The following is a 25,077-nucleotide window of genomic DNA, read 5'->3' as shown; positions in this document are numbered from 1 at the left end:
GAAATGGTTCTCTCTCTGACATCTGAAAAGCCTCAGGGGCAAGCCCTCCCTCCAGCCCTGGGGGTGAGGGTGAGTGTTGGGGGGAACACTGCTAACAGTAGCTGGTGCTCATCTTTACCTGAGGTCCCTCTAGAGGCGATGTTGGTATCCGAATGGGAGCGAATGTGGCTCTTCTTTGACCCGTTGGTGACAGGGCCTGTCTGCCCTTCTGAGAAGCTGGACCTGCGAAGGACACTGCCTGGCTGGCTCTGCCTACCTGCCTCTTGGTCCCCTAGAGAAGAAGCAGCAGAATCCGGCTTTTGAGAGCTGCTGGAGGAGAACAAGTGTGAGGAGCTGCTGCTACTCTCGGCATTGCTGCTGTGACTCTGACAACTGGCAGTCCGGCCGTGGGGGTCTGGGTTGCCGATGGCCAGGTACTCGGGTCCCTCACTGGCATCACTTGGGGAGTCGTTTTGGCTGCTGACCCAGGATGCCTCTATGGGGCTAGTCAGAGTGCTGGAGCTCATTTCATGGGGGGTCAGTGGGGAATCCTGGGCTAGGGCCGAGTCTAGAAGTAGCGGAGCTTTGGCGGTCTGAGGCTCTGCTGGTAAGAGGGGTTCTCTGTCTTCTTGAGGTTTCCAGGAAGGGCCAGAGAGTGAAAAGGAAGTAGATCTTCTCTCTGGGATATAAAAAAGGTAAAGGAGAGAAAGGTGAGCTGGAGTTCTATAGCATGCACACAGGCCCACAGGTAAGGATGCTCAGGGTACATGTTGCTCAGAAGAGGTCAGTTGAAAGTAAAGCAATGGTTTAGAAGCAGTATGGTGAGGGATGGCCCGTGAGCTAGTGGCTTTGCTGCCTCTCAGCATGACTCCCCAACTGAAAACGAGAGAAATCATGAGACTAGAAACCTCAAGGGACTGTTTCAAAGATCAAATGAGGTGATACATACAAATTGATTCTACCAGAGCCCAGCATGGTGCAGGCACTCTAAAAATGCTAGCAACTGAAGACCTATTTGCTTTGTAAAGCAGAAGCTCAGCAGCCTCTGAGAGCATCTTTGCTCTGTTACTCCAATAATGCTACAGAATTGTCCCAGGCTGGCTGCTAGATAACTCTGTGCTGCTTTGTGAGGAGAGTCTCACTCTGTGGCCCTGGGTACCCCTGAGCTTGAAACAGTCTTCGGGCTTATATCTTGGGAGAGCTGGGATGACAACCATGCACCACCACACTGCTGCCATGTGTCTTTTTATGATGCCCATTACAAGGACATGAGGCTTGACAACTTCTACCAGCCCAAACCTCAATTCCCAGACCGTGGTCACTCTCAAAGGCTCTCTGCTTTCCAGATAAATGAAGATACATACATGTAAGGACGGCCCATTCCCACCCCTACGCCTAACCACACATGTTTAGCCTGGGCAACCTAGTAAAACTCTACCTCAGTAAACAGAATGAACAAGTGAGCAAAGAAAAAAGAAAGGAAGAAAGGAAGGAAGGAAAGAGGGGGAAAAAAGAAAGGAAGAAAGAGGTTAAAAAAAAAAAAGCAGGTTCTGGCCCACAAGCAGTCACAGATTACATGCGGTAATTCCACATCATCCCCCATACCTGAGCCGAGGTTGGGCACGGACTGGTGAAGGCTGGAGGAGGACCCGAAGCAGGAATGCTGAGCACAGCTGGTTGGAGGGGTGTATGTGGAGCCGGGCAGAGCTGTCAGGCTCTGGCTCTTTGTAGCCAACAGTGGGCTCTCGTGCTTTCTGGCAAACTGAAACAAAAGGAGGCATGTCAGAATAGAGCACAGAGGCCCTCGGAGGGGCACCGTTACTGTTGGAACCGCGGTTGGAGGCTAGTCTTTGGCCCCACACCTGGACCACAGCTACGCTCTACCACAGTACCCAGCGTTGGGACTGTGAAGTGCTGCTGCGCTCCACAGCCTCTGTCCTAGGGTGACAGAGAACTTAGGACTGGGGAGCTGGGAAGATGGCTCTGAAGCATGATTGCTGGAATTCACAGCCCCTATATCACCATTGCAAACTCCAGGCGGCCATGGCAGCCTGCATGGGAAGCACACAGGACCTCAGCAGCAGGCTGGCTGCTCACATTAGCTGTCTCAGCAAACTCTGGGTTCATCTAGAGACCCCGCCCCAGGATATAAGATAGAGAGCAACCATAGAAGGCACACCCAACACCAGTCTGGTCTCCACATGCAGACACAGACACAGAAATGCATGTGCACCTGCATGCACAGGTATACCCACACACGGGAACAGGTACACAAACATGTATATACACCACACATAAATACATGCCAGAAAGTATGCATGAGGAATCAAAAGTCAGATAGAGTGGTGGTCTAAGACATACGTGTCACTTACAAGCATCTGACCTAGGCTTTGGGTAAGAAGGCAAGTGTGTGTTTCAGTGACTCTTTTCTTTTTTACTTTTTAGACAGGGCCTTGCTGTGTCACCTTGGCTGGCATGATGCAGCTCAGACTATTCATGTGTACTCAGAGGTGCATGAACATGTAGAAGGCACTGGGTGTCTTCCTCTATCAGTCACCACCATCTTTTTGAGATCGGGTCTCTCATTGAACCTGAGGCTTACTAGTTCAGCTAGAACAGTGGTTCTCAACTTGTGGGTCATGACCCCTTTGAGGGTCGAAGGATCCTTTCATTAGGGTCACCTAAGACCATTGGAAAACATAGTTATTCATATTACAACTCAAAACAGTAGCAGAATTACAGTTATGAATTAGCAACAAAAATAATTTCGTGACTGGGGGGTCAACACACCATGAGGAAAGGGCCGCAGTGTTAGAAGGTTGAGATCCGCTGCACTAGACTAGCTGGTCAGCAAGCCTCAAGCACCTTCCCAGCTCTGCCTCCTCACGCCCAGTGCTCCACGCACAGCTTTCCATGAACTCTGGGAATCTGAAATGAGGTTCTGGTTTTGCAGCAAGCACTTTACCCACTGAGCCATCTCCCCAATCCCGTAGTGACTTTCCTTACAAAGAGATTGATGTCTTCCTCATGGAGTCATGAGAATTAAATAAGATGGTGCGTGCTTTACATAGTGCAGCGCGCCCAGCACACGGGGCGTAGTCCATGGGTGTGAGACGGAAAGAGAGAGACAGGAGACCTCCCGTTCTACAACGTGTTTGGGTTGAAATGCTAACAATGAGGTAGGGCAGATACAGGCAACAACACTCTCTCTGCACTTCACAATTGTCTTGGTATTACAGAGAGAAAAATTTGCTTTCTTCCTTTCTTTTCCCTCCCATCCTCTTCTAGTCCCATCACCCTGCCTCTCCCCTCCCTTTTCCTCTTTTTATTTTTAAGATAGGATCTCACAGCTGAAGCTAGCTTGGAACTTAGTATATAGTCCGGGCTAGCCTCAAACTCTGATCCTTCTGCCTCAATCTCTCACGTGCTGGGACTACAGCTATCTGTCAACTGGACACAGCTGGTTATCCAGAGGAGGGGATCTAAATGCCTCCACTGGGTCGGCCTGTAGGCAAGTCCATAGGCCATCATTTTCTTGACTGATAAGTGATGTGGTAGGGCCCAGCCCACTGGGGGTGGTGCCATTCTTGGGCAGGCGGTCCCGAGTTCTATAAGAAAGCAGGCTGGCCAACATTAAGCAGAGCTCAGGGAGTCCTTTGGAGAAGGAAGAAGGAGGACTGGAGGAGCCAGAGGGGCCAAGGACCACAAAAACATGGCCCACAGAATCAACTGACCAGGACTCATGGGGGCTCGCAAAGCCTATACCGGTCTGACCTAGGCTGTTATGGTTGTGTTCTTGTGGGATTCCTAACAGAGGGAGTGAAGCTGTCTCTCACTTTTTTTAAAGATTTATTTATTTATTATATATACAGTGTTCTGTCTACATGTACTCCTGCAGATGGTTGTGAGCTACTATTGGTTGCTGGGAATTGAACTCAGGACCTCTAGAAGTACAGCCAAGACTCTTAACTGCTGAGCCATCTCTCCAGCCCCTGTCTCTGACTCTTAGGCCTGGTTTTAGGACCCTTTCCCTTCTATTAGGTTGCCTTGTCTAGCCTTGATGTGATAGTATGTATCTGGTCATACTGTAGCTTGTTATGCCAAGTTTGACTGATGTCCCTGGGAGGCCTGCTCCTTTCTGAGAAGTGGCAGATCTGGGGGGAAAGAGGAGGTGGGAGAAGGGGCTCGGGGGAGGGGAGGGAGGGAAGAAGAAATTTTTTTAAAAAGGAAAAGAAAACAGGCTAAGCAAGCTACTAAGCAGTGTTCTTCCATGGCCTCTGTATCAGTTCCTGCCTCCAGGTTCCGCCTTGAGTTCCTGTCTCAATGGACTGGGACTCGGGATATGTAAACCAAATAAACTCTTTCCTCCCCAAGATGCTTTAGGTCAAGATGTTTTATTATAGCAATAGAGAGCAGACTAAGATAACAGTCACACACCACCACACCCAGCTCTTTCTAAACACTTAAAAGATAAGTCTTTCAGCTCACAACTGCCTTAGTAAGGAAGTCATTGGCTACTCAGGAGTAAAAGCCCAGGACAGGCCTGGAGGATTCTTTGCCCCTTTACCATAGATGCATCGATCTGAGCCAGGAGACGGGGGTTGTTCTGTTCCACTGCTTCCAGGCACTGGAGCATGGCTGTGACGTGGGCGTCACTTAGCAGGAAAGCAGTTTCTAGGAAGAAAAAAGGTGCCATAGTGATGAAGAGAGAAGCTCAGAGAAAGAGACAGAGTAAAGGGGAATTGAGGAAGAGCATGCCACTGTGGAGAAAAGGAATTTGGGGACAAGGAAAGTATAGGGAAAGCTAAGTTGCAGGCAGTCTAACATAAGTCTCAAAACCAGAAAGGGCCAGAATTGGATCCTGGCTCTGTGTGACTCTGGCCAAGTCACCTAGCCTGTCTGATTAGAAGAGAGCAATCTTATTGCCGGGCTCTTCTAACAGTGGCCAGCACATAGGACGCTCAGGTCATTGCATCCGTTCTTAGAGACTGCATGGACCAGTACAGGAACAACTTAGCATGGGTATTTTTCAAGGGAGGTGAGAGGAAGACCGACTATGCATTTCTGAGTAGACTCTACGGCATCAAGTGAAAATTAGGAGACCCTGGCCTTAGAGGAATCTCCTGAGGACCAGACAGATGGGAGACAACAGGGAAGCACATACAAGCCCCGAGTGGCCTCCGCTTACCTGTGTAGAATTTTCTGATGTACTGTCTATCCCCAAGCAGAGGCCGGAGCTGGGCTGAGAGGCAGTGGCACTGCAGACTGTGCTGCAGCCACAGCTCTGAGACAGCGCGCTCGCTCACTCCGGCAGCATCACTCTGGCCATTCTCGTGCAAGTTGATGAACTGGGGAGGCAAAGAGGCATGAGCCAAAACCCAGATCCTGGCTGACAGCGCAGCGAAGGCCCAGTGACCTGAGAGCTACACTCAGCACAGGTAAGGGAGTGCTTCCTCCACTTAGCTTCCAGAAGATACAGGACGAGGAAGAAGAGGAGGAGAAGGAGAAAGAGGAGGAGGAGAAATATGAGGATGAAGAGGAGGAAGAGGAAGAAGGCTAAGCAGTTAAGCCTTGGGATGTAATCCCAGGAGAAGCTAGGCTGCTACATTTGGCTCTTTATTTGTTTTGTTTTGTTTCTTTGTTTTTTCGAGACAGGGTTTCTCTGTGTAGCCCAAGCTGTCCTGGACTCGATTTGTAGACCAGGCTGGCCTTGAACTCACAGAGATCTGCCTGCCTCTGTCTCCTGAATACTGGAATTACAGGCGTGCACCACCATGCCTCGCCTACATTTGGCTATGTTCTGTCTCCAAAGAGGTGCCTGCTCTAGGAGATTCACAGGAAGCACTCAAAGGGATGTGACCTCTTGGCTTCTCCCAGGGTCCTCTGTATCAGACAGCCTCCAGAGAGAAACATGGTAAGAATCTTCACCTGTGTATATGTGGGTGAGTGGGTCTAGGGAAAAAACACCACCAAAGATTTACTGTAATTTTTTTTCAGTTTTTTTCTTTTTATGCAGTTGAGTATTTTCCCTGAATATATGTTTGTGCACCACATGGGTACATTGCCTGCAGAGGTCAGAAAAGGTCAGCATATCCCTGGGGACTGGAGTTACTGATGGTTGTGAGTCACTGTGTGGGTGCTGGACATTGACCCTGGGTCCTCTGGAAGAACAACCAGTACTCTAAACCACTGAGCCATCTCTCCAGCCTCAAGATTCTCTTGAGAAGCCATATCAGCACTGCTTTTTGGTTCTAGCCATTACAACTTCTCTCTGGAACCTCCTTCCTCCTTCAGTACAAGGTCTCATAGACAGGATGGACACCACAAGATAAATCAATAGCAGTGTCAGACAGCTCCTCAGAGGAGCTTGGGGGGGCACACCTGTTCATTCAAGGACAGCCTGGGCTACCTAGTGAAATTACCTCAGCAGACAGAACAGAATGAACAAATGAAAGGAAGGAAGGAAGAAAAGATGAGAAAGTAAAAAGAAGATGTCAGGTTCTGGCCTTTTCTCATATACAGAAGGCCAGTGTGAAACTTCCTGACCTCATCTTAGCAATAATCCAACAGCTGGGACACACATGATATAAACGGAAACAAAGAGGGACGGTGATGGATATTTTGGAGTCATTTCAATAATCTAATTTAGATGCACTTAAATTTTCCTATAATAAAAATTTAAGTGCATACGTAAAGCTGTCAGTGATTATTCTAGAACCAGCTGTATAACCCTGTCAAGGCACCTAACTCTGCTGCACCGTTTCCGTGCCTGGAAGCATGGAGCACGATGTGGAGCTGGAGACACAGAACCCAGAGCAAGCCAAAGTGCTTAAGGCAGCATTCAGGGCACTCAACTCTGGACTCCTTTCTGCCTGAAGAACCTTCTACAGTTTGTGTATCAACCATACCCCCACCCCCACTTAACTTTAGGGAAATTCTGGCTATTTGTCCTAGCCATTTTTAAAATTATTTATTCATCATGTATACAATGTTCTGCCTACACGTACACCTGCGGGCCAGAAGAGGGCATCAGATCACATTATAGATGGTTGTGAGCCACCATGTGGTTGCTGGGAATTGAACTGAGGACCTTTTGAAGAGCAGGAGGTGCTCTTAACCACTGAGACACCTCTCCAGCTCCCTGTCCTAGGCATTTTTGTTTGTTTGATTTTTGTTTTTGTATTTTAAGACAGGGTCTCTTTGTGTAGTCCTGGCTGTCCTGGAACTTGCTCTGTAGAACAGGCTGGCCTTGAACTCACAGAGTGCTGGTATTAATGGTGTGCACCACCATGGCCAGAAGAGTTTCATTAAACTCTTTATCCTTTCCCAGGTGGTGAGAAAGCAACCTGGAACAATGAGCTTGTAAAGTTGGCTGGTTAGCCCTCCCCTCTAAGTCAGTGCTACAGAGATAACCTCTGTCCCCCAGTTAAAAGGAAGCTGGACACTTTCCATCCCAGGGAGAAAAGACCCTTCCAGAAGAGCAGCAGGAAGGCCTGCAACTGCGCCCCAGCATGCCTGCTCTCCTTCCACTCTTACCTTCTCAACGTGAAGGGCCGAGTGTGGACTGAGCCACCGAATGTCTTTCACGAACTGCCAGTAATCAGCCTGGCGGCAACAGACCTGCCAAACAAACACCAACGGGAGCAGATCACTACCTACCCAGACAAAACCCCATTCGCCGTTCACAGCAAGAGAGAGAGAAGTAAGTACCAGACATAACAGCACACACTTCTGTAAAACTAATGCTTGAGGAGTGGAGGCAGAGATCAAGGCTGCCTGAGCTATATAGTGACACTTTATCTCCAAAACAAGACAACAAAACAGAGGGGCAGGAAGAAAGGGGAAGGAGGGAGAGGGGCAGAAAGAGCACAACCTTCTGCTTCAACAAAGGCTGCCAGTAGCAATCAAAGGAATATATACATACATACATACATACATACATACATACATACATACATACATACATACTTATATATATATATATTTTTTGAGACAGGGTTTCTCTATGTAGCCCTGGCTGTCCTGGACTCACTTTGTAGACCAGGATGGCCTTGAACTCACAGAGATCCACCTGCCTCTGCCTCTCCAAGTGCTGGGATTACAGGAGTGCGCCACCACGCCCAACTATACCGTTATTCTTTAAAATCATTTAAATTGTTCTTGTGTGGTGGCTCATGTGTGCACACATGTCCACAGAACCCAGAGACCAAGCTTGGGTGAGGTTCCTCAGGAGCACCTTCCACCTTATTTTGAGACAGTCTCTCAGTGGAACTCACTCGGTAGGCTAGACTGGCTGGCCAGTGAACGGACCGGCTGCCCGTCTCTCTTCCTCAGCATCACTGGATTACAGTGAGTGCTACCTCACATGGGTCCTGGGGATTGTACTCAGGTCCCCATGACTGTGTGGAAGCACTTCACTGATGGAACCCTAAACTGTTCTTCTGTATAGGTGTTACACACATATGAAAGGCACACAGTGAGAATTAGCTGTCTTCTTCTTGTCTCTTAACTATTCAGTTTCCTACAATGTAATTCTTAAAACTAATGCAGTTAGTTGTTTAACAAACAAACACACAGGTGAATGAGCAAGGCCCTGGGTTCCATTCCCAAGGACTGGGGAGAGAGGTCAGATCAAGTCAACAGTCGGGACTACTATAAAGAATTATATGCCAATTCACTGGAAAACCTCTAACAATGGTTAAATTTCTGGACATTTAATCTACCAAAACTAAACTATGAGGACACAGAAAACCTGAACAGAGCAATGAATGGCACTATTTAAATCATTGATAAAATGTGTGAACTAAGGACCAGATGGCTCCACTGAGAGATTACCAAACTTCTAAAAACAAAGCAAAACAAAACCTGTGATAGAAAAGACAAAGACAAAGACAAAATAAACAAAACCTGTTGGCCAAAACCCCCAACGAACATTAATACAAAGCTTCTCAACATGATACTAACAAATTGAACCTACAAGCACATGAAAAAGACTGTATGCCAGCCAACAAAATGGCTCAGGGGGTAAAGGTGCCCACCTGAGTTTGATTCCCAGAGCCAATGTGGTGGTGGGGGGCGGGGTGGGCGGAGGGGAGAGAACCAACTCTCAGAGCGCATGGCCCCCACAACAAACAAACAAATGTAAAAGACTTTTAAAAAAGACTATATATGGTCACCTCTCCTTGAGAGATCAATAGTTTAAAAAAAAAAAAAAGACTAACTGATCTACAATGCAACCCTTACACCTCAGGTTCAGAGAACACAATGGAAGAATGGAAGAGGAGGAAAACTGTAAGAGTCAGAGAGGACTAAGGTGTCTGCCACGAGACAGCGGTGTCTATATATGACAGGGAAGCCCAACATGAGATTTTAACAATATGGTTGCCTAAACAAGCCCCACACAATGATAACATCAGTTGAAATGTCAAAATGGAGGAGGGGAAATTGTCACAGGGCCTCACCCTTAGATGAAGAGCTACAGAGAATCAATAGCTGCTTAAAGAGGGCAAATCAGTCTTCTTTGGGGACTTCTATGTTATTAGTGTATGATAATCACTATTTTACATTTGCCCTTTTCACATAATACATCTTGAAACTGATCCAAAATCATGACTTGTGTGTGTGTGTGTGTGTGTGTGTGTGTGTGTGTGTGTGTGTGTGTGTGTGGCCAGAGAATAACTGTGGGAGCTGGTTCTCTGCTTCTACCAAGTTTGTCCCTCAGATGGTCAGCTTGCTTGGCAGGAAGTAGTTTTACTCACTGAAGCATCTAGTTGGTCCATTAGTTGTTTTTGTAAATCTTATGTGTATATATATTTTAAAAAATATGTGTGCACATACTTAATATAAAAACCAGGAGCTGCTGAGGGACATTTAGGCTGTTTCCATGTTCTGGCTATTATGAATAAGGCTGCTATGAACATGGTTGAACATATGTTCCTGTTATGTGCTGGAGCATCTTCTGGGGATATTCCAAGGAGTGGAATAGCTGGGTCTTGAGGAAGCCTTATTCCTAGTTTTCTGAGATAGCGCCAGACAGACTTCCAAAGTGGCTGTACTAGTTTGCATTCCCACCAGCAATGAAGGAGTGCTCCTCTTTCTCCACATAAGTGTCCCTCAGTAGAAGAATGGATAAAGAAACTATGGTACATTTACACTATGGAATACTACTCAGCTATTAAAAACAAGGAATTCCTGAAATTTGTGGGCAAATGGATTGAACTAGAAATGATTATACTGAGTGAGTTAACCCAGAAGCAGAAAGAGTCAAATGGTATATACTCACTTCTATCTGGACACTAGCCCAAGGGGCATGTCCCATGAAAGTCTTCGCTTACCAGGAAAGTGGGACAAGGGGGAAGACATCCTATTGGGACTTTAGATGAGAGAAGCATGGGAGAATGGGGAAATAGAAGGATCCAGAGGGTCCTAGAAACCTACAAGAAGAACGTTATGACGGGCGTTTCTGGTCCCAGGGGTCATGCTCAAACTATGGCACCAGCCAAGGACAATACGTGCAGTAAACTTCGAACCCCTACCCAGATCTACCCAATGGACAGGACATTCTCTACACTTGAGTGGAGAGTGGGGTCTGACTTTCACACAAACTCTGGTGCCCCATATTTGACCACATGCCCTGGATGGGGAGCCCTGGTAGTACTCAGAGAAAGGATAGCAAACTACTAAGAAGAGACTTGATACACTATGAGCATATACAGGGGGAGGAGGTCCCCCTCAGTCACAGTCATAGGGGAGGGGAGTAGGGGGAAAGTGGGAGGGAGGGAGGAATGGGAAGATACAAGGGATGGGATAACAATTGAGATGTAATATGAATAAATTAATAAAATATATTAAAAACCCCGGGAGCTGAGCACGGTGCCCATGCCTGTAAATGCAGCACACAGGAGACAGAGACGGGAGGATCTCAAGCTGGAGGCCAGCCTGGGCTACATAGCAAGACCCTGTCTCAAAAATGTAAAATAAAAACAAAAATGAGCCCAAATAACAAGTTAGTTGTGTTACTTTCATGAGTATACATGCTCTGGAAGAAAGTTAGTACAAAGTAGAAACTCCACGATCAGAAGATGCTGAAAGAGAGAGTTTCACTAGATGGTTTTATACTCTTAAATTTTTTTGCCTTGTAACCATGTGAAGTGTGTTAATCTATTAAGAAATTAAACATTTTAAAGTGAGTTACCAAGTTACACATATGGTACAATATTGACTATTTTAAAAGGCATAAAAATATTTTTTAAATATACAGATTTGAATATAAAGAAAAAAAGAACATCTAACAGAATGATAAACAGTGATATTAATATTTGGTATTAAGATTATAGGAGAGCCAGGCATGGTGGTGTATGCCTATAATCCCAGCACTCTGGGAGTCAGAGGCTGGCAGATCTCAGAGTTTGAGGCCAGCCTGGTCTACAAAGTGAGTTCCAGGACAGCCAGGGCTACACAGAGAAACCCTGTCTCTGGGGCGGGGTGGTGGTGGTGGTGAATCAGGCTACCTTGGAGCTGGAAAGATGGCTTTGAGGTTACTAGCACAGGCTGCTCTTGTAGAGAACAGTTCCCAGCACCCACATGTGGCTCACAACTGCCTGTAATTGCAGTTCCAGAGCATCCAATGCCCTCTTCTGGCTTCCATGGGCACCAGGCACACACATGGGACACACACATACATGTAGACAATATATACATTAAAAAAATAAATCATTAAAAATTTTTATCAGGCCATTTGCATTGCTAAGCGCAGTTTACTCTTGGTGCTAGGGATGGGATCCTTTCACGTCACTCAACTAAGGCATCTTGGGCACTGTCTCCACATTTCCAAGCAGCACAACAGAGAGACTATCAATACACCTCGCCTTACAAGGGAGTAAAAGGTGCAGGCTGACAAAAATGGTCCCCTCTATGAATATGGTCATGACGCTTCCCGTCCACAACACATCCTTTTGAAAACAAAGAGGCACTATGGCCAACAGGAATCACTGTGTCCCTTCCCCCTTCTGAGGACACATTCACAATAGCTTCCTGATGACACAGCAGCCTGAAACCTTTGAGAGCACTCAACTTTTGCAAGGAAATGACAGGGAAAAAACAAGTCTGTCACCGGCTTTAATTCCGAGACTGTAACAAGGCACAGGACAGCAATAAAAGTGACATGGAACTTTTGTTTGAGGGTTTTTCCTACTGGCCTCTGTGTCCTCTGTGCCTACGTGCTGCACGTGTGTCTGTGTGCCAGGTGGCTTTCTCTGCATAAATGCTCACACACATTCTTTAATCCTTTTCCCTCTCATGACCAGGCGCTTTCATAGAAGGATGGCTTTGTAAGAACTCTGACAAGGTACGTTAATAGCATTTTGCACTTGCAAGCTTGTTTTACTTGAGAATTTCACCAGCATTTCTCTCTTTGTGGTTCAGATGGTGAAATTATCATGTAATCTGGTTAGGTTACTAAGTGGCAATGTAAAATTAGTAACAGGGCCGAGAAAAGAGCTTTTGTTATCAAGACACAAGTATTTTAACCCTGAATGGTGGCACCTCTAATCTGGCAGCTATTTTGGTCGCCAGCCTGGGAAACTTGCACTTTGTTTTTAACAAAACATTTTGGCATGAGTCCAAAATTTCTGAATGGAACGCTGGGTAGTTCAATGCTACAAATTAGCATAAAGAACACCAAGAGGAAAGGCACTCTCCTGGGAGAGAATATACTTAGTCTTGGCCGTGCTTGTAGGGTAGGCCAGACAGCCGAATGATAATATATAGGAGACAGCTGCCTTAGATCTAGAGCTCAGCATGGAGGGCTGAGCTGAGTGTCACAGAAGCACGGGTGGGACTGCGACTGCTTCAAGAAAACAGAGGACGGAGACAAGAGCATACAGAATGACTCTATTTTAAACACCTGTCAGGGGCAAGGGAGATGGAGGCACCTGCCGAGTCTAATGGCCTGAGTTCAAACCCTGGGATCCGCCCAGTGGAAGGCGAGAACTGACACCTGCAAGTTGTCCTCTGATTTTCACACGCATGTGCCCCACACAATAAATGTAGTTTAAAAATGTTTAATCCAAGAAGAAATTCCTGGGATAGAAGCTGAAGACTGGTCACAGACGCAGGACAATGCAATAGTGTTGACCACACAAATCAAGAAATATTGATGGTCAACAGTATTGCATTTTGTAGTCAAAGGAGAAGGTTCCTTGAATTAGGTAACATGGATGTCATTTTCTTTTTTGTTGTTGTTTTTGTTTTGTTTTGGTTTTTTGAGATGGGGTTTCTCTGTGTTGCCTTGGTTGTCCTGGAACTCACTATGTAGCCCAAGCTGGGCTTGAACTCACAGAGATTTACCTGCCTCTGCCTCCAGAGTACTAGGATCAAAGGTACTGGGATGTCATTCTCTTAAAGAGCATTGCACAATTACCAGTGGTAAGGAAGATATTAAGATTTCAGTAAATTGCCGGGTGTGGTGGGTGGTACATGCCTGTGATCTTCAGCACTCTGGGAGGCAGAGGCAGAACAGCCAAGGCTACACAGAGGAACCCTGTTTTGAAAAACTGGAAGACAGAGAGAGAGAGAGAGAGAGAGAGAGAGAGAGAGAGAGAGAGAGGGAGAGAGATCAGTGAATTAAGTTGTTTTTTAAATTATATATACCATTGGACAACATGTTATAGAAAGCCAATGTATTAATTACTTCTTTTCAGTTTTTATTAATTTTGTGTACATGGGCGCACACACACACACACACACACAGACACACACACACACACACACACACACACACACACACACACACACACACACAGTGTCTATGTGGAGGTCAGAGACAACTGGCAGTTGGTTCTCTCCTTCCATCAAGTGTGTCCCTGAAATTGAACTCAGCTTGTGAGGTGTGGTGGCACATGCCTTTACCTGGTTATATTACTGGGCATCTTACTGGTTACATGCCACAAGCTGTGTTAGACAAATTTATATTCTACTTTTATTGTCCTATTGATTTACTTTATAACATAAATGCTAGTAGCTTTGCTATACAGATGAGAAGCCAGGCCGTGTAATGAGACAGTTGAGGCTGTTTGACAACTGTGTCTTCTAGTACTTTCCATTATAACTCTCACAGTAGCTCTGTGAGGTGGACAAGTGTTATCTCATTTCACAAACGAGAAACAGAAAGTAAAAAGGGCTCTGTAACTTACCTAATACTAATCATGTTGAAGTAAGAATAAAATGTGGGCAATATGACTTAAGTCCATAATTTTTCATTACTATGTCACTTTATTTCTTAAGAACCTGAGCGTGAGCCTAGACTTTGATCTAGGTTTCTGTGGTTCTAAAGATGTTCTGTTGGTTTATTATATGATGTTGCCTCCAATTTTCTAGAAAGATATTTGTTTAAAGTTCTTTAAAGTACAAATTTTTTGGTGAGGGTTCATCAAAGTTCTTTAAGAAATATAGTCTCACCTTCAGAGTCCATTAAGCCAACCATGCTGGTGATTTCTAAGAGTATCCAACAAAGCCAACGCTGCTGTTCAGAAGTAACACACCCCTATTCTAGGATATTAAGTCCTTTGATGTACTTTATACCAACTAGTTGATCAGATATTTTCTAATGTTGCGGCTAAGAGAAAATACATTCAGATAAAAAAGAAAAGAGACACTCAGCTCTGGTAAAAAGGACTTCCTAGGAAGAACATTTATCTGGCAGATGCGTGTTTAAGGGCACCCAATTATATGTTGCAGGATATTTGATCTCATTGTGAACCCAGAGACTGTGAACTGTAAAAACCTGTCTTTGGTGTGGCTCAGCCCTAGCACACACCTTTAATCCAAGAGCTTTCTGTACACAGGATTTAATAAAGTTAGCCCTAGGTCAAGAGGTGCCACAAGAAACCAGCTGACAAGGATTAAGTAGGAAGCAGGGGCTTTGAGTTGAAGGGTGTTTATGACAGCGTGGGGAAGGAGGAGGAGCTCTTGAGCTCTCTGGCTGTGTGACTTTTGGCTTTCTCCTCCTGGGCTGTCAGCTGAGCTAGCAAGCTTTTGGCCTTGTGCTTTTGGCTTTTACTTTTGGTTTTTCCTTTGGGATGGGAGCTGAATAGGAAGGTCAGCTGGGTGCTTTTTCTCCCTCTCTGAGCTAGCAAGTTTTCATCCCCATCATCTGGTCTTCATTGGTAAAGTCAAACGATTTGGGATTTTCTTTCATTATAACAACAATTCTGTGTGTACTGTGAGGGCTGACTTTGTATATGTGCAAGCGTCCATGCATGAGGCTGGAGAACACCCTTCGGTCTAATTCCTCAAGTGTTGTCCACCTTATTTTTTGAGATGGGGTTTCTCACTGGCCTTGAACTGGTCAAACAGGTTATGCTGGCTGGTCAAGAGCTGGAATTCCCACCACCCTATCATTTTATTAATCTCTGCTTTGGACACAGGCGCTTAAGTATCTGTAGGCTGCTCTAGAAGAAAAGGCTGTAGATTCTCTGGGTCTAAGGTTCAAGAGAGTCTGGGCTGTGAGAGTGGAGTTCTGGATTTCCTCCTGGCAGAAAGCAGAGACACAGGCTGTCTATATCACCACCTGCTCCTGCTGCCACTGTGGCTCAGAGAACACTGAGGAAGAAGAGGGAGAACCAGAGGGTGGTGAGGAGTGCTGTGAAATGCTGTCTTCTGGGCAGGACAGCTGCCCACGCGAACTCAAAGCAGCTACAGCTGCCTGCAGGCCAATGAGGTCAGTCGCTATTCCAGCAGGTAGCACTAACTGGACTCAGTGAGTTACAAACACTAACAAATGGACGGAGAGGATGTGCAGTGGGAGGGGGATGTGTTGTGGGGAGAATCCAGGTAGAGTGGGAGATGAGAGTGGCAAGTCCACAGTGGATGTACTGTGTGAACAGGACACACTGTATACATGAAAAATTGCCAAAGAATAAATACATAAAATATATGCTAAAATAACTAAGACAAAAAACATTAAATTACAAAACAACAACAAAAAAGAAAGAAAATAGAAAGGCGAAAGCTGCAGTTAAATGGCTCATTCATTCTACGTCCCCACATCTAGACTGTTCTTTTAAATATGACTTCTGAGGAGTAGGACTGAGTTCCTTATGCTTGCAAGACTGAGACTGCCTCAGCTGTCACCCAGCCTCCTGGAGCTTTAGTTTGTTAATGGAGATTACTAAATATCAGTGACTCACAAGGCGATGCTACGTAGAACTAAGAAACTTCACTCAAAATACTGCACTCGAGTAGCTGTCAAAGTGGAGCAATTATCACTGGATTCTACTCATTTTCAAAACTCAGAGCTTATTTCAAAGTCTGGCAACCTGATGGGAAGTTAACACTGCTAAAGTTCATACAGAGAAGGACTTAACCAAAACTGTCGTTCAAGGCTGGAGAGACGGCCGAGGAGTTAAGTGCACTGGCTGCTCTTCCAGAGGATCTAGGCTCGATTCCAGCACCTATATGGCAGCTCACACGTGTCTGTAAGAGGACGTGCAGTGAGAGGGGGATGTGTTGTCGGGGAGTATCCAGGCAGAGTGGGAGATGACAGTGGCAAGTTGATGGCGGCTATAATCAAGATATACTGTATACATACAAAAACTGTCAAAGAATAAATAAAAAGATAAGCTAAAAAGTTTAAAACAAAAGACTTTTAAAGTATAAAAGCAGTTACAAAAAAGAAATTAGAAAAGTGAGAGCTGCTGCCCTCTCCCTAGCACAAACCATGCGTGCACTGCACATACACGGTACACAGACATACGTGTAGGCAAAATGCCCATTCACATAAATATGTAAATAAGTCTCTAAATAACTATTGATCATAAACATCAACCAGTTGTCTACAAAGTAATGCTCAAAGCTTTTAAAGTATTTCTCGGGTGTGTCTTGGGATGCTCCCAAATGACTCAATCATACCCCCTAATGCTCAACTGCCACCCTAGGTTTTCACTGGTCCCTTCGACACCTGGGAAGAGTTTTCAAATTATTTCAAATTACTCTCCCAAGCCCTGCAAGGATAGCATACAATTCTTTTAACCTGTTACTAATTTAAAAGTAACAACAGAAGCCTAAATTTAGGGAAATCCAGAGTTGGGAAGAAAGGATAGTATTACATGGGTTAGGAAACATTAACCCAACTACACAGACTCATCACACCTTAGTAATTATCTCTGCAGCATACATGGGTCTCTGGGTCAAAGCCTTCCAAGTTCAGTTTTAATTGATCACATGGAGTCTCAGTAGAAACATTTCCTGGATGAAAGAGACTGAATACATTTTGCATTGGCACAGTCTTCCTTTATTCCATATGTTTTCTTTGAGGGGAGTGTCTTGGAGGGAAAGCACAGTTTTCTGTTACTGATTAACCAAACGAGTGAGTAAGTGCAGAGCTGCAGCTTGAATCCGGGCCTTACATATGCAGCAACTGCTTTACCACCACTCTAGGGCTGGATCAAAGCGTAGTGCTAAAACAAGGGAGAGGAAACACTTCCTGGCGGCGGTTGATAAAAACGGCCTTCCTAGGGGCTGGAATTGTCAAGGGTACTGCTGCTCTTCCAGAGGACATAAACATAAAAGAAATTAAAATAGTCACTCTAACGGAAAATAAAAAAATAAAAAGCTGGGCATGGTGACACATGCCTTTAATCCCAGCACTTAGTAGGCAGAAGCAGGCAGATCTCTGTGAGTCTGAAGCTAGCTTGGTTTACACTGTGAGATCCAGGACAGCCAGGGCTACATGATGAGACCTTGTTTCAAAAACAAAACAAAACAAAGCAAACAAAACCAAAATTCTCCTAAGATGCCGTGCTCTAGGTCTTAGAATCTAAGGAATGACTTGTGATTGTTACTTTTATGGAAAAAGGGACTTTTTAGATGTGATAAATTTGGTAATCTAGAGATGAAGAGGTCATCCAGGTAGGACCAATGTTATTGTAAGAGCCATTTAGGAGAGAAAGAGAGCTGAGAGAAAGAGAGGTGATACAAAAGTAGAAATAACTTTCAAGACATTATGCTGATAGTTTTTAAAAAATAGGGCCAATAGCCAAAGAATACAAGGGGCACAGTTTAGAAGCTGAAAAGTAAGGAAAGAAGAAACTTTTAGCCTGGAGGTGGTGGCGGAGTAATCCCAGCACTCGGGAGGCAGAGGCAGGCGGGTCTCTGTGAGTTGGAGGCCAGCCTGGTCTACAAAGTGAGTCCAGGACAGCCAAGGCTACACAGAGAAACCCTGTCTTCAAACAAACAAACAAAAAAGTCAAAAGGAGCAGGAGGAGGAAGAGGAGATGACTTGGAACATCCTAGAGAATACAGCACAGCAGATACCTTGTTTGAGCCGAATCAAATCTTCTTGAGGATTCTGACCTCAAGAGCTGCAAGATAATTAATCTATAACTAGCCAGCAAATTCATCTTTGTTATAGAATCAATGGGAAACAAACTGATCTAACCTCTTGCTGATGTGTCTAACCCAGCAGTTTATTCATTCCTCTGACATCTGTGGCATACCACGCACTAAGTGACATATCCTGGAGGGAGGGAGGGAAGGAGAGAAGGAAGGAGGGAGGGAGGGAGGAAGGGAGGGAGAAAGGGAAGAAGAGCAGAAGCATGCACACACAAGCAGGCATGCACTAGCATGCATGCACACTCACACAAACCAGTGGCCTTCCCCCTTTCTCTACCAACCAACTTAGTGCAACTGTTTTTCAAGTGATTCATCCAACCAGATGGGGGAAATGAGTTCTACATACCTGGTCGTGGATGAGTCCATGATACAGAATGCTCTGCATGTCCCTGCAAAGCCGCTCCAGGCCACCATACTTGGACCAGACATTGGGGCAGTTGGCTGACACCAAACCCTCCACAGTAGTCTTCAAATTACCCAGCAACTGCCAATGCTCTCTCCTGGAATCACACCAATGGTTAGTTAAGTTTGCTGTACCTGATCCTGACCATACATGTTTTAAAAAAAAAAGTCTCCTGCCGTATATCCTGACATTCTTTCATCTATTAATTTTTCACTTCAATAAAAGGCTCCACTCTGAGAGTATTACAATTATAAAGACTCAAGCCCTCACACATGGCATATAATGGCTATTTGTGATTTTAGGAGTGTAACTCATTAAGTTCATTTCTGAGCCAGGCTGTGGTGACACACGCCTTTAATCCCAGCACTCAGGAGGCTGAGGCAGGTGGATCTCTGAGTTCAAGGCTAGCCTCATCAGGGCTACACAGATAAACTCTGTCTCAAAAATGCAACAAAACTCAAGATCCATTTCTGAATAATGATAATACATAGGCAAGAGGTGAGAAGACTTTTTTTTTTTTGAGATAAGGTTTCTCTGTGTAGCCCTGGCTGCCTTGGACTTGCTTTGTAGACCAGGTTGGCCTAGAACTCACAGAGATCCGCCTGCCTATATATCACTATGTAGCTGAGGATAACTTTAAATTTGTGGCTGGAGAGATGGCTCAGTAGTTAAGAACATTGACTGCTCATCCAGAGGACCAGGTTCAAGTCCCAGCACCCACATGGCAATTCACAACTGTCTGTATCCCCAGTTCCCGGGGACCTGACAGCCTCACACAGACATACAGGCAGGCAAAACACAATGCATGTAGGGAAGTAAATTTGTGATCCTCTTTGATACTCCCTCCCAAGTGCTGAGATTACAGTTGTGTGTACCAGCTCTGGTTTTATGCAGTGCTAGTGATCCAACCCAGGGCTTTCTTGAGCTAGACAAAGACTCTAACTACTGAGCTACAGCCCCAGGCCACCCATGATTTTTTTTCCCCTCCGTGATTTTTTTTTCTGGGACAGGGTTTCTCTGTCTAGACTTGGCTGTCCTGGACTTACTTTGTAGACCAGGCTGGCCTCGAACTCACCGCGATCTGCCTGCCTCTGCCTCCTGAGTGCTAGAATTACAGCCATCATGCCTGGCCCCACCTGTGATTTTTAAGTGGACATTAAACCAGAAAGATTTTAAGTTTGCATTGAAGTCACTTTGAGACATGTCTCCAACTCAGTCAGCTGTCACCTTGCTCTCCTAGACTATCTGATGTACTTCAGTGGAAAAGTCAGAAAAATTGCTGCCCTTCATCACCTTGGTTCCTCTTAATCCCTAGCATTTTCTCACCACAGCTTTTAACCAGCAAAATCCCAAAACCAAGTGCAACGGAACACAGCAGCTGGATGAGCTGGTCAAACTGGACGAGGAAAGCATACGGAAATGGTGACGTGTCGCTCTTGGCCTCCTGGGCCCCAACTATTACACTGCACACATTGTCTTCTTTTCCATTATTAGACTACTGCTCTCTCCTCTTTTCATAGTAGCATAGGAAACAGTAAAGATTTCCTCAGGAAACGTTATCATAGCCATTTTATATCATGTAAACAGCAGCCGTGGAAGGATTCTGAATTATAATCCCTTCCATCAATACACTCTTTTGTACATTTTCTGAAAAATTTTAGAAAGGTGGATGAGTGAAGGCAGACAGGTAAAACCCATATATAAACTAAGTGATAGGTATAGGGTCATCCATAAAGGGAGGAGCAACTGGATTGGGCTTGTGCTCTGAAGACCTTGGGAGCAAGAATGTGTTTGAAGTGGGAGACATTCAGGTTTTCTTTTCCTTAATAAACATCTGAATTAGCAGCTGGGCATAGTGGTTCACACCCATAATCCCAGCATTCAGAAGGCTTTGACAGGAGGATTGCCATAAACTCAAGACTAGCTTGTACTACAAAGAGAGTTCCAGGCCAATATGAACAGCAGAGTGGCACTGTCTTAAAAACAAAAAACAAAAACAAGGGCTGAAGAGATGGATCAGAAGTTAAGAGCACTGGCTGCTCTTCTAGAGGACTTGGGTTCAATTCCCAGCACCCACAGGGTAGCTCACAACTATCTGTAACTCCAGTTCCAGAAGATCTAGCACCCTTACACCAATATACATAAAGTAAAAATTATTTTTAAAAATAATAACTCAAACCAAGGGATGGGGCACACACCTTTAATTTTAGCACTCCAGAAGGCAGAGGCAAGCAGATCTCTGTGAGTTTGAGGCCAGCTTGGTCTACACGTGAGTTCTAGGACAGCCAACGCTACACAGAGAAACTCTATCTGAAATAAACCGAAGCCAAAACCAAACCAAACCAAATTATGGAGTCACCAGACTTTTCTTGTATTTCTATACCACTCCTAAAATGCCCATAGAACTTCACTTAAAGTTCAATTTATCTTTATATCATGTGGAACTGCCATTCCAGAAGCCAACTGTTGCTCACCGACTGCATCTCCCACGCGTCAGCAGGACTGATCAACTTCCGATTGATTTTGTCAGACTTGGCTTTCACATTCTAATAAACTACAATCAAGCTTTACAGGCCTAACAGCTAGTGTGGCCCAGCAAGTGGCTGCATACCTGTGCTCTGAGTCATTCTGGGTCAATCCCACATGGATTCCTTAGGGAACATTATGAAGCAGACATCACTCTTTTTCCCCAAATCCTACAAAGAACACTCAAGCCCTAGAATGTCTGAGCCCTCAGGTCTACCAGTAACTTTCTCTGGAGAAAGAACCTTCCTGTCCCACAAGGAAGTGTCCCTGAGACGCCAAATCACCAAGAATCATGGCTCTTCTTCTATGGTGTCCCAAGAACTCTGTAATTGGTAGACGCTCATCTGGAAGAAACACATGCCTCTAAAAGTTGTATTTACATAGTTTAGTATGCCTTTTGGTATTTTCTATCCTGATGATAGGAATATTTTCAGAGAGTTGAGATACTAAATTAACTTGAAATTCACAAAGTGGGAATAGGCTAATCCGTTCTTACCTGAACCTTAGGAGAATCAAGTATCTTCTCCTATGAGGGTGTGTGCGCTGTGTGTGTGTGTGTGTGTGTGTGTGTGTGTGTGTGTGTGTGTGTGGTGTTTGTACAGGTACACATGGAAGCCAGAGCACAAGCTTAGAGTGTCATCCTCAAGTGCTGTCTCTCTCCCTTTTGAGATGGACCAATTACGCTAGACTGGCTGCCTACCAGCCCCCGAGATCCTATCCTCTCCCATCAGCTACAAGGCCCACTGTCTGCACTAGGACTACAGGAGTGTTCCACTGTGTTTGGCATGTTTACTTGGGTGCTAGGTATTGAACTCAGGTCCTGCTGCTTACAAGTTTATGACTGAGCTATCTCCCTAACAACTCCACTATTTTAAAAACGTTTTCAATAGGCAAGATGACTTTTTGCTAGCCTGTTGGATGGCGGCATATCATCTTCAGACATAGCCTTTACCTGGACAAAGTCCAAGCCTTTGGAATGTGTTAGGCCGAGAGAAGTTCTTGGTAAAGTCGCTTTTACAAGTACACACAACATTTCCCCTTCTTATCTTAAGTTAAAAATACATCTTTGGGGCTGGAGAGCGGACTCAGCAGTTAAGGGTGTGTACTGATTTTGCAGAGGACCTGAATTTGACTCCTAGCACCCATGAGAGGTGGCTCTCAACCACCTGTTAACACAGCTGCAGAGGCTCCTCAGCCTCTAGCCTACACAGGCACTCACATGCATATACACATGCCCACACACAGACACACAGACAGAAGAAACTTCTAGATGAATCTTTTTTAAAAGTACTTCTTAAGTGTCTCATTCTAAGCCAATGACAAACAAGGCCATTCAGTCGCAGAACTGATAATGCTGTCATAGACAGAAACAAGAAGCACAACCCATCACAGCCTGACTCTTTTCACCCACTTACAGTAAAGCCATACTCAGGATGCAATCCTATTTTCTTGTGGGAGAATTTTAGACATAATTCTCCATGAAAGAAAAGTAGAAACTACCCAACGGACTCAACTATCCGGGGCAAAAATGTTGTTCTAAATAGTAACTCAGTCTTAAGCTTGCCAAATTATAGTAAAAAGTGACATGTAAGATTGAAACGATGCAGCTGGATAGATCATGAATGAGGACATTACACCATTATAAAATGACAGTCAATGTAAAAAATACTGGCAAGTTGGCAATCCCCGATGAGTTCTCTGTGTGTGTGTGTGTGTGTGTGTGTGTGTATGTGTGTGTGTGTGTATGTGTGTGTGTGTGTGTGTGTGTGTGTGTGTCTGAACAGTTCAGGCATGCATGGAGGCCAGAGAACAACCTCAGCGTGTCATCCTTAGAAATGCTCCTGTGCATTTTGTGCAGATGGCAACCAGAGGTCAGCCTCAGCTGTTGTTTTTAGGAGTCATCCATCTTGTTTTCTGAGACAGGTTCTCTCACAGGGACCTGAGGCCTGCTGCCTAGGCTAGGTTGGCTGACCAGCAAGCCCCAGAGAACTGGGCAGGGATAGAATGCAGGGCCTCCTCCTTGCAGAGCAATCCCTTCATTACCTCCCCTCAGTTACTTCCCCAAGCCCTAGAATGTTCTTTTTAGAAGCAAAAGGAAACTGCTCTAGCATATCGCTTTCACAGTATGTCTCTTGTCCAGGTCCGATATCATTACTGAGATCACAGTTAGAGGTCAGGTTGTACCAAGTCAAGAAATGATTTGATCCCTGAAGTGGAGGGTGAGACGAGGGACAGGATATCAACATGATAGAACCAGAGAAAAGAATTAAAATTTTGACCAGAAATACTTTCCAAAGCTTTCTGGGGGGAAGGGGTGTGTGCACATTATTATCAATGTAAAAATACTTAAAAAAAAAAAAAAGAGTTAACAGTGTTACCTTGGTGACATGAGGAGATAATTAGGCCTTTTCTTTCTTTTTTTTTGTTTCTGTTTTTGTTTTTCAAGACAGGGTTTCTCTATGTAGCCCTGGCTGTCCTGGACTCATTCTGTAGACCACTCTGCGTGTTGAGATTAAAGGCCTGTGCCATCACTGTGTGGTGGTTTAAGCCTTTTCTGAGATTAACAATTAATAAAAGGTCCACAAGGCCAGGTGTGGTATCACACGCCTTTAATCCCACCATTGGGGAGGCAGAGGCAGGTGAATCTCCATGACTTCGAGGCCAGCAGGGGTCTACAAAGCCAAGTACCAGGACAGCCAGGGCTATACAGAGAAACCCTGTCTCAAAAAACCAAAAATAAATAAAAATAAAAGATCCACAGGGGCTGGTAAGATGGCTCAGTGTTTAAGAGTACTTGCAGAGGCCTTAGACTCAGTTCCCAGCGGTCACATGGTAGCTCACAACTGTCTGTGGCTCCAATTCCAGAGACTCTAACACCCTCCTCTGGCCTCTGAGGGTGCACATATATACATGCAAGTAAATACACATAAAATAAAAATAAAGAAAACATTTAAAAAGAAACAATAACCCAACCAAGTTAGCAAACAAGAATTGGAAAGTACTATAAAAGATTTTTAAAAAGTCAAATGTCAAATGTTGGCAAGCCCCTGGGACTTCCAAGGCCAGAAAGCATGTCCTAGAAAGAATTAGTTCCTCTTGAATGTACAGAAAGAAACAAAACAAAAGAGAAATAATTATCAATAACACTGAGGTAATGAGAGATTCTCACCCTTAATCTGACTGTAACATTTCCTTATATCTGGCTATATAATTTGTTTTTAATTACATAGTATTTAACTTTTAGATTCTATGATTAAGGAGTTATGCTGTTTCTTAAATGCTATGCTTATGGGAAAACATTGTTGACTCTATTGTCCACTCTCTCAACTCTGAGGCATGCAGGAGAACCTAGCCACTGGCCGGCCCTGTTCCTATCTAGAAAGAAATAGGAAGTATCTCTAGACAGCTTTATAACTTATATCTTTTCAGCAGATGCCTCACCAGGCATACCAAACTAGAGTGATGCTGGAATTGTTGAACTTCATCAATGAGTAGATTTAACAAAAGGAACTATAACCAGCGGTGATGTATGAGCACCTCAGTGTGGAGTCCACATATTCTCCATCACGTGGGCGCGGTGCAAATACTAAGTTCCCTGCTAGCATTCCTCAGTCTAAGTACAACAGTGTCTACATGGTATATTATATCCCAAGCATGTCGGCCTCTCTCTGGCTTCTGTGATTTTACTCACCAGATCTTCCCATTTAGAACATCTTTTCCCGTCACCCCACGCAGGAATTCAGGCTCAGCTCTAGCTCAGCTTCCTCTCAGAGATACTA

At 44.8% G+C, this 25,077-nt stretch overlaps 1 protein-coding gene across 6 annotated transcripts in view; it reads right to left on the bottom strand.

Annotated features, from left to right (window-relative positions):
• The window catches only part of RUBCN (rubicon autophagy regulator), a 63,840-nt gene that overhangs the window by 26,455 nt on the left and 12,308 nt on the right, over positions 1-25,077 (bottom strand). For all 6 annotated transcript variants that reach the window (XM_084800621.1, XM_084800622.1, XM_084800623.1 and 3 more), the window contains exons 2-7: positions 18,716-18,869; positions 7,516-7,599; positions 5,168-5,327; positions 4,547-4,653; positions 1,585-1,741; positions 119-658 (exon numbers count right to left, since the gene is read on the bottom strand). In XM_084800621.1, the coding sequence (XP_084656747.1) occupies positions 119-658; positions 1,585-1,741; positions 4,547-4,653; positions 5,168-5,327; positions 7,516-7,599; positions 18,716-18,754 (1,087 nt within the window). In that variant the 5' untranslated portion in view covers positions 18,755-18,869. The remainder of the gene's footprint in view (positions 1-118; positions 659-1,584; positions 1,742-4,546; positions 4,654-5,167; positions 5,328-7,515; positions 7,600-18,715; positions 18,870-25,077) is intronic.

The sequence above is a fragment of the Acomys minous genome (assembly GCF_964271855.1).
Source record: "Acomys minous genome assembly, chromosome: 11".
Classification (NCBI taxonomy): Eukaryota; Metazoa; Chordata; class Mammalia; order Rodentia; family Muridae; genus Acomys; species Acomys minous.
This window is presented reverse-complemented; position numbering and strand designations above follow the sequence as displayed.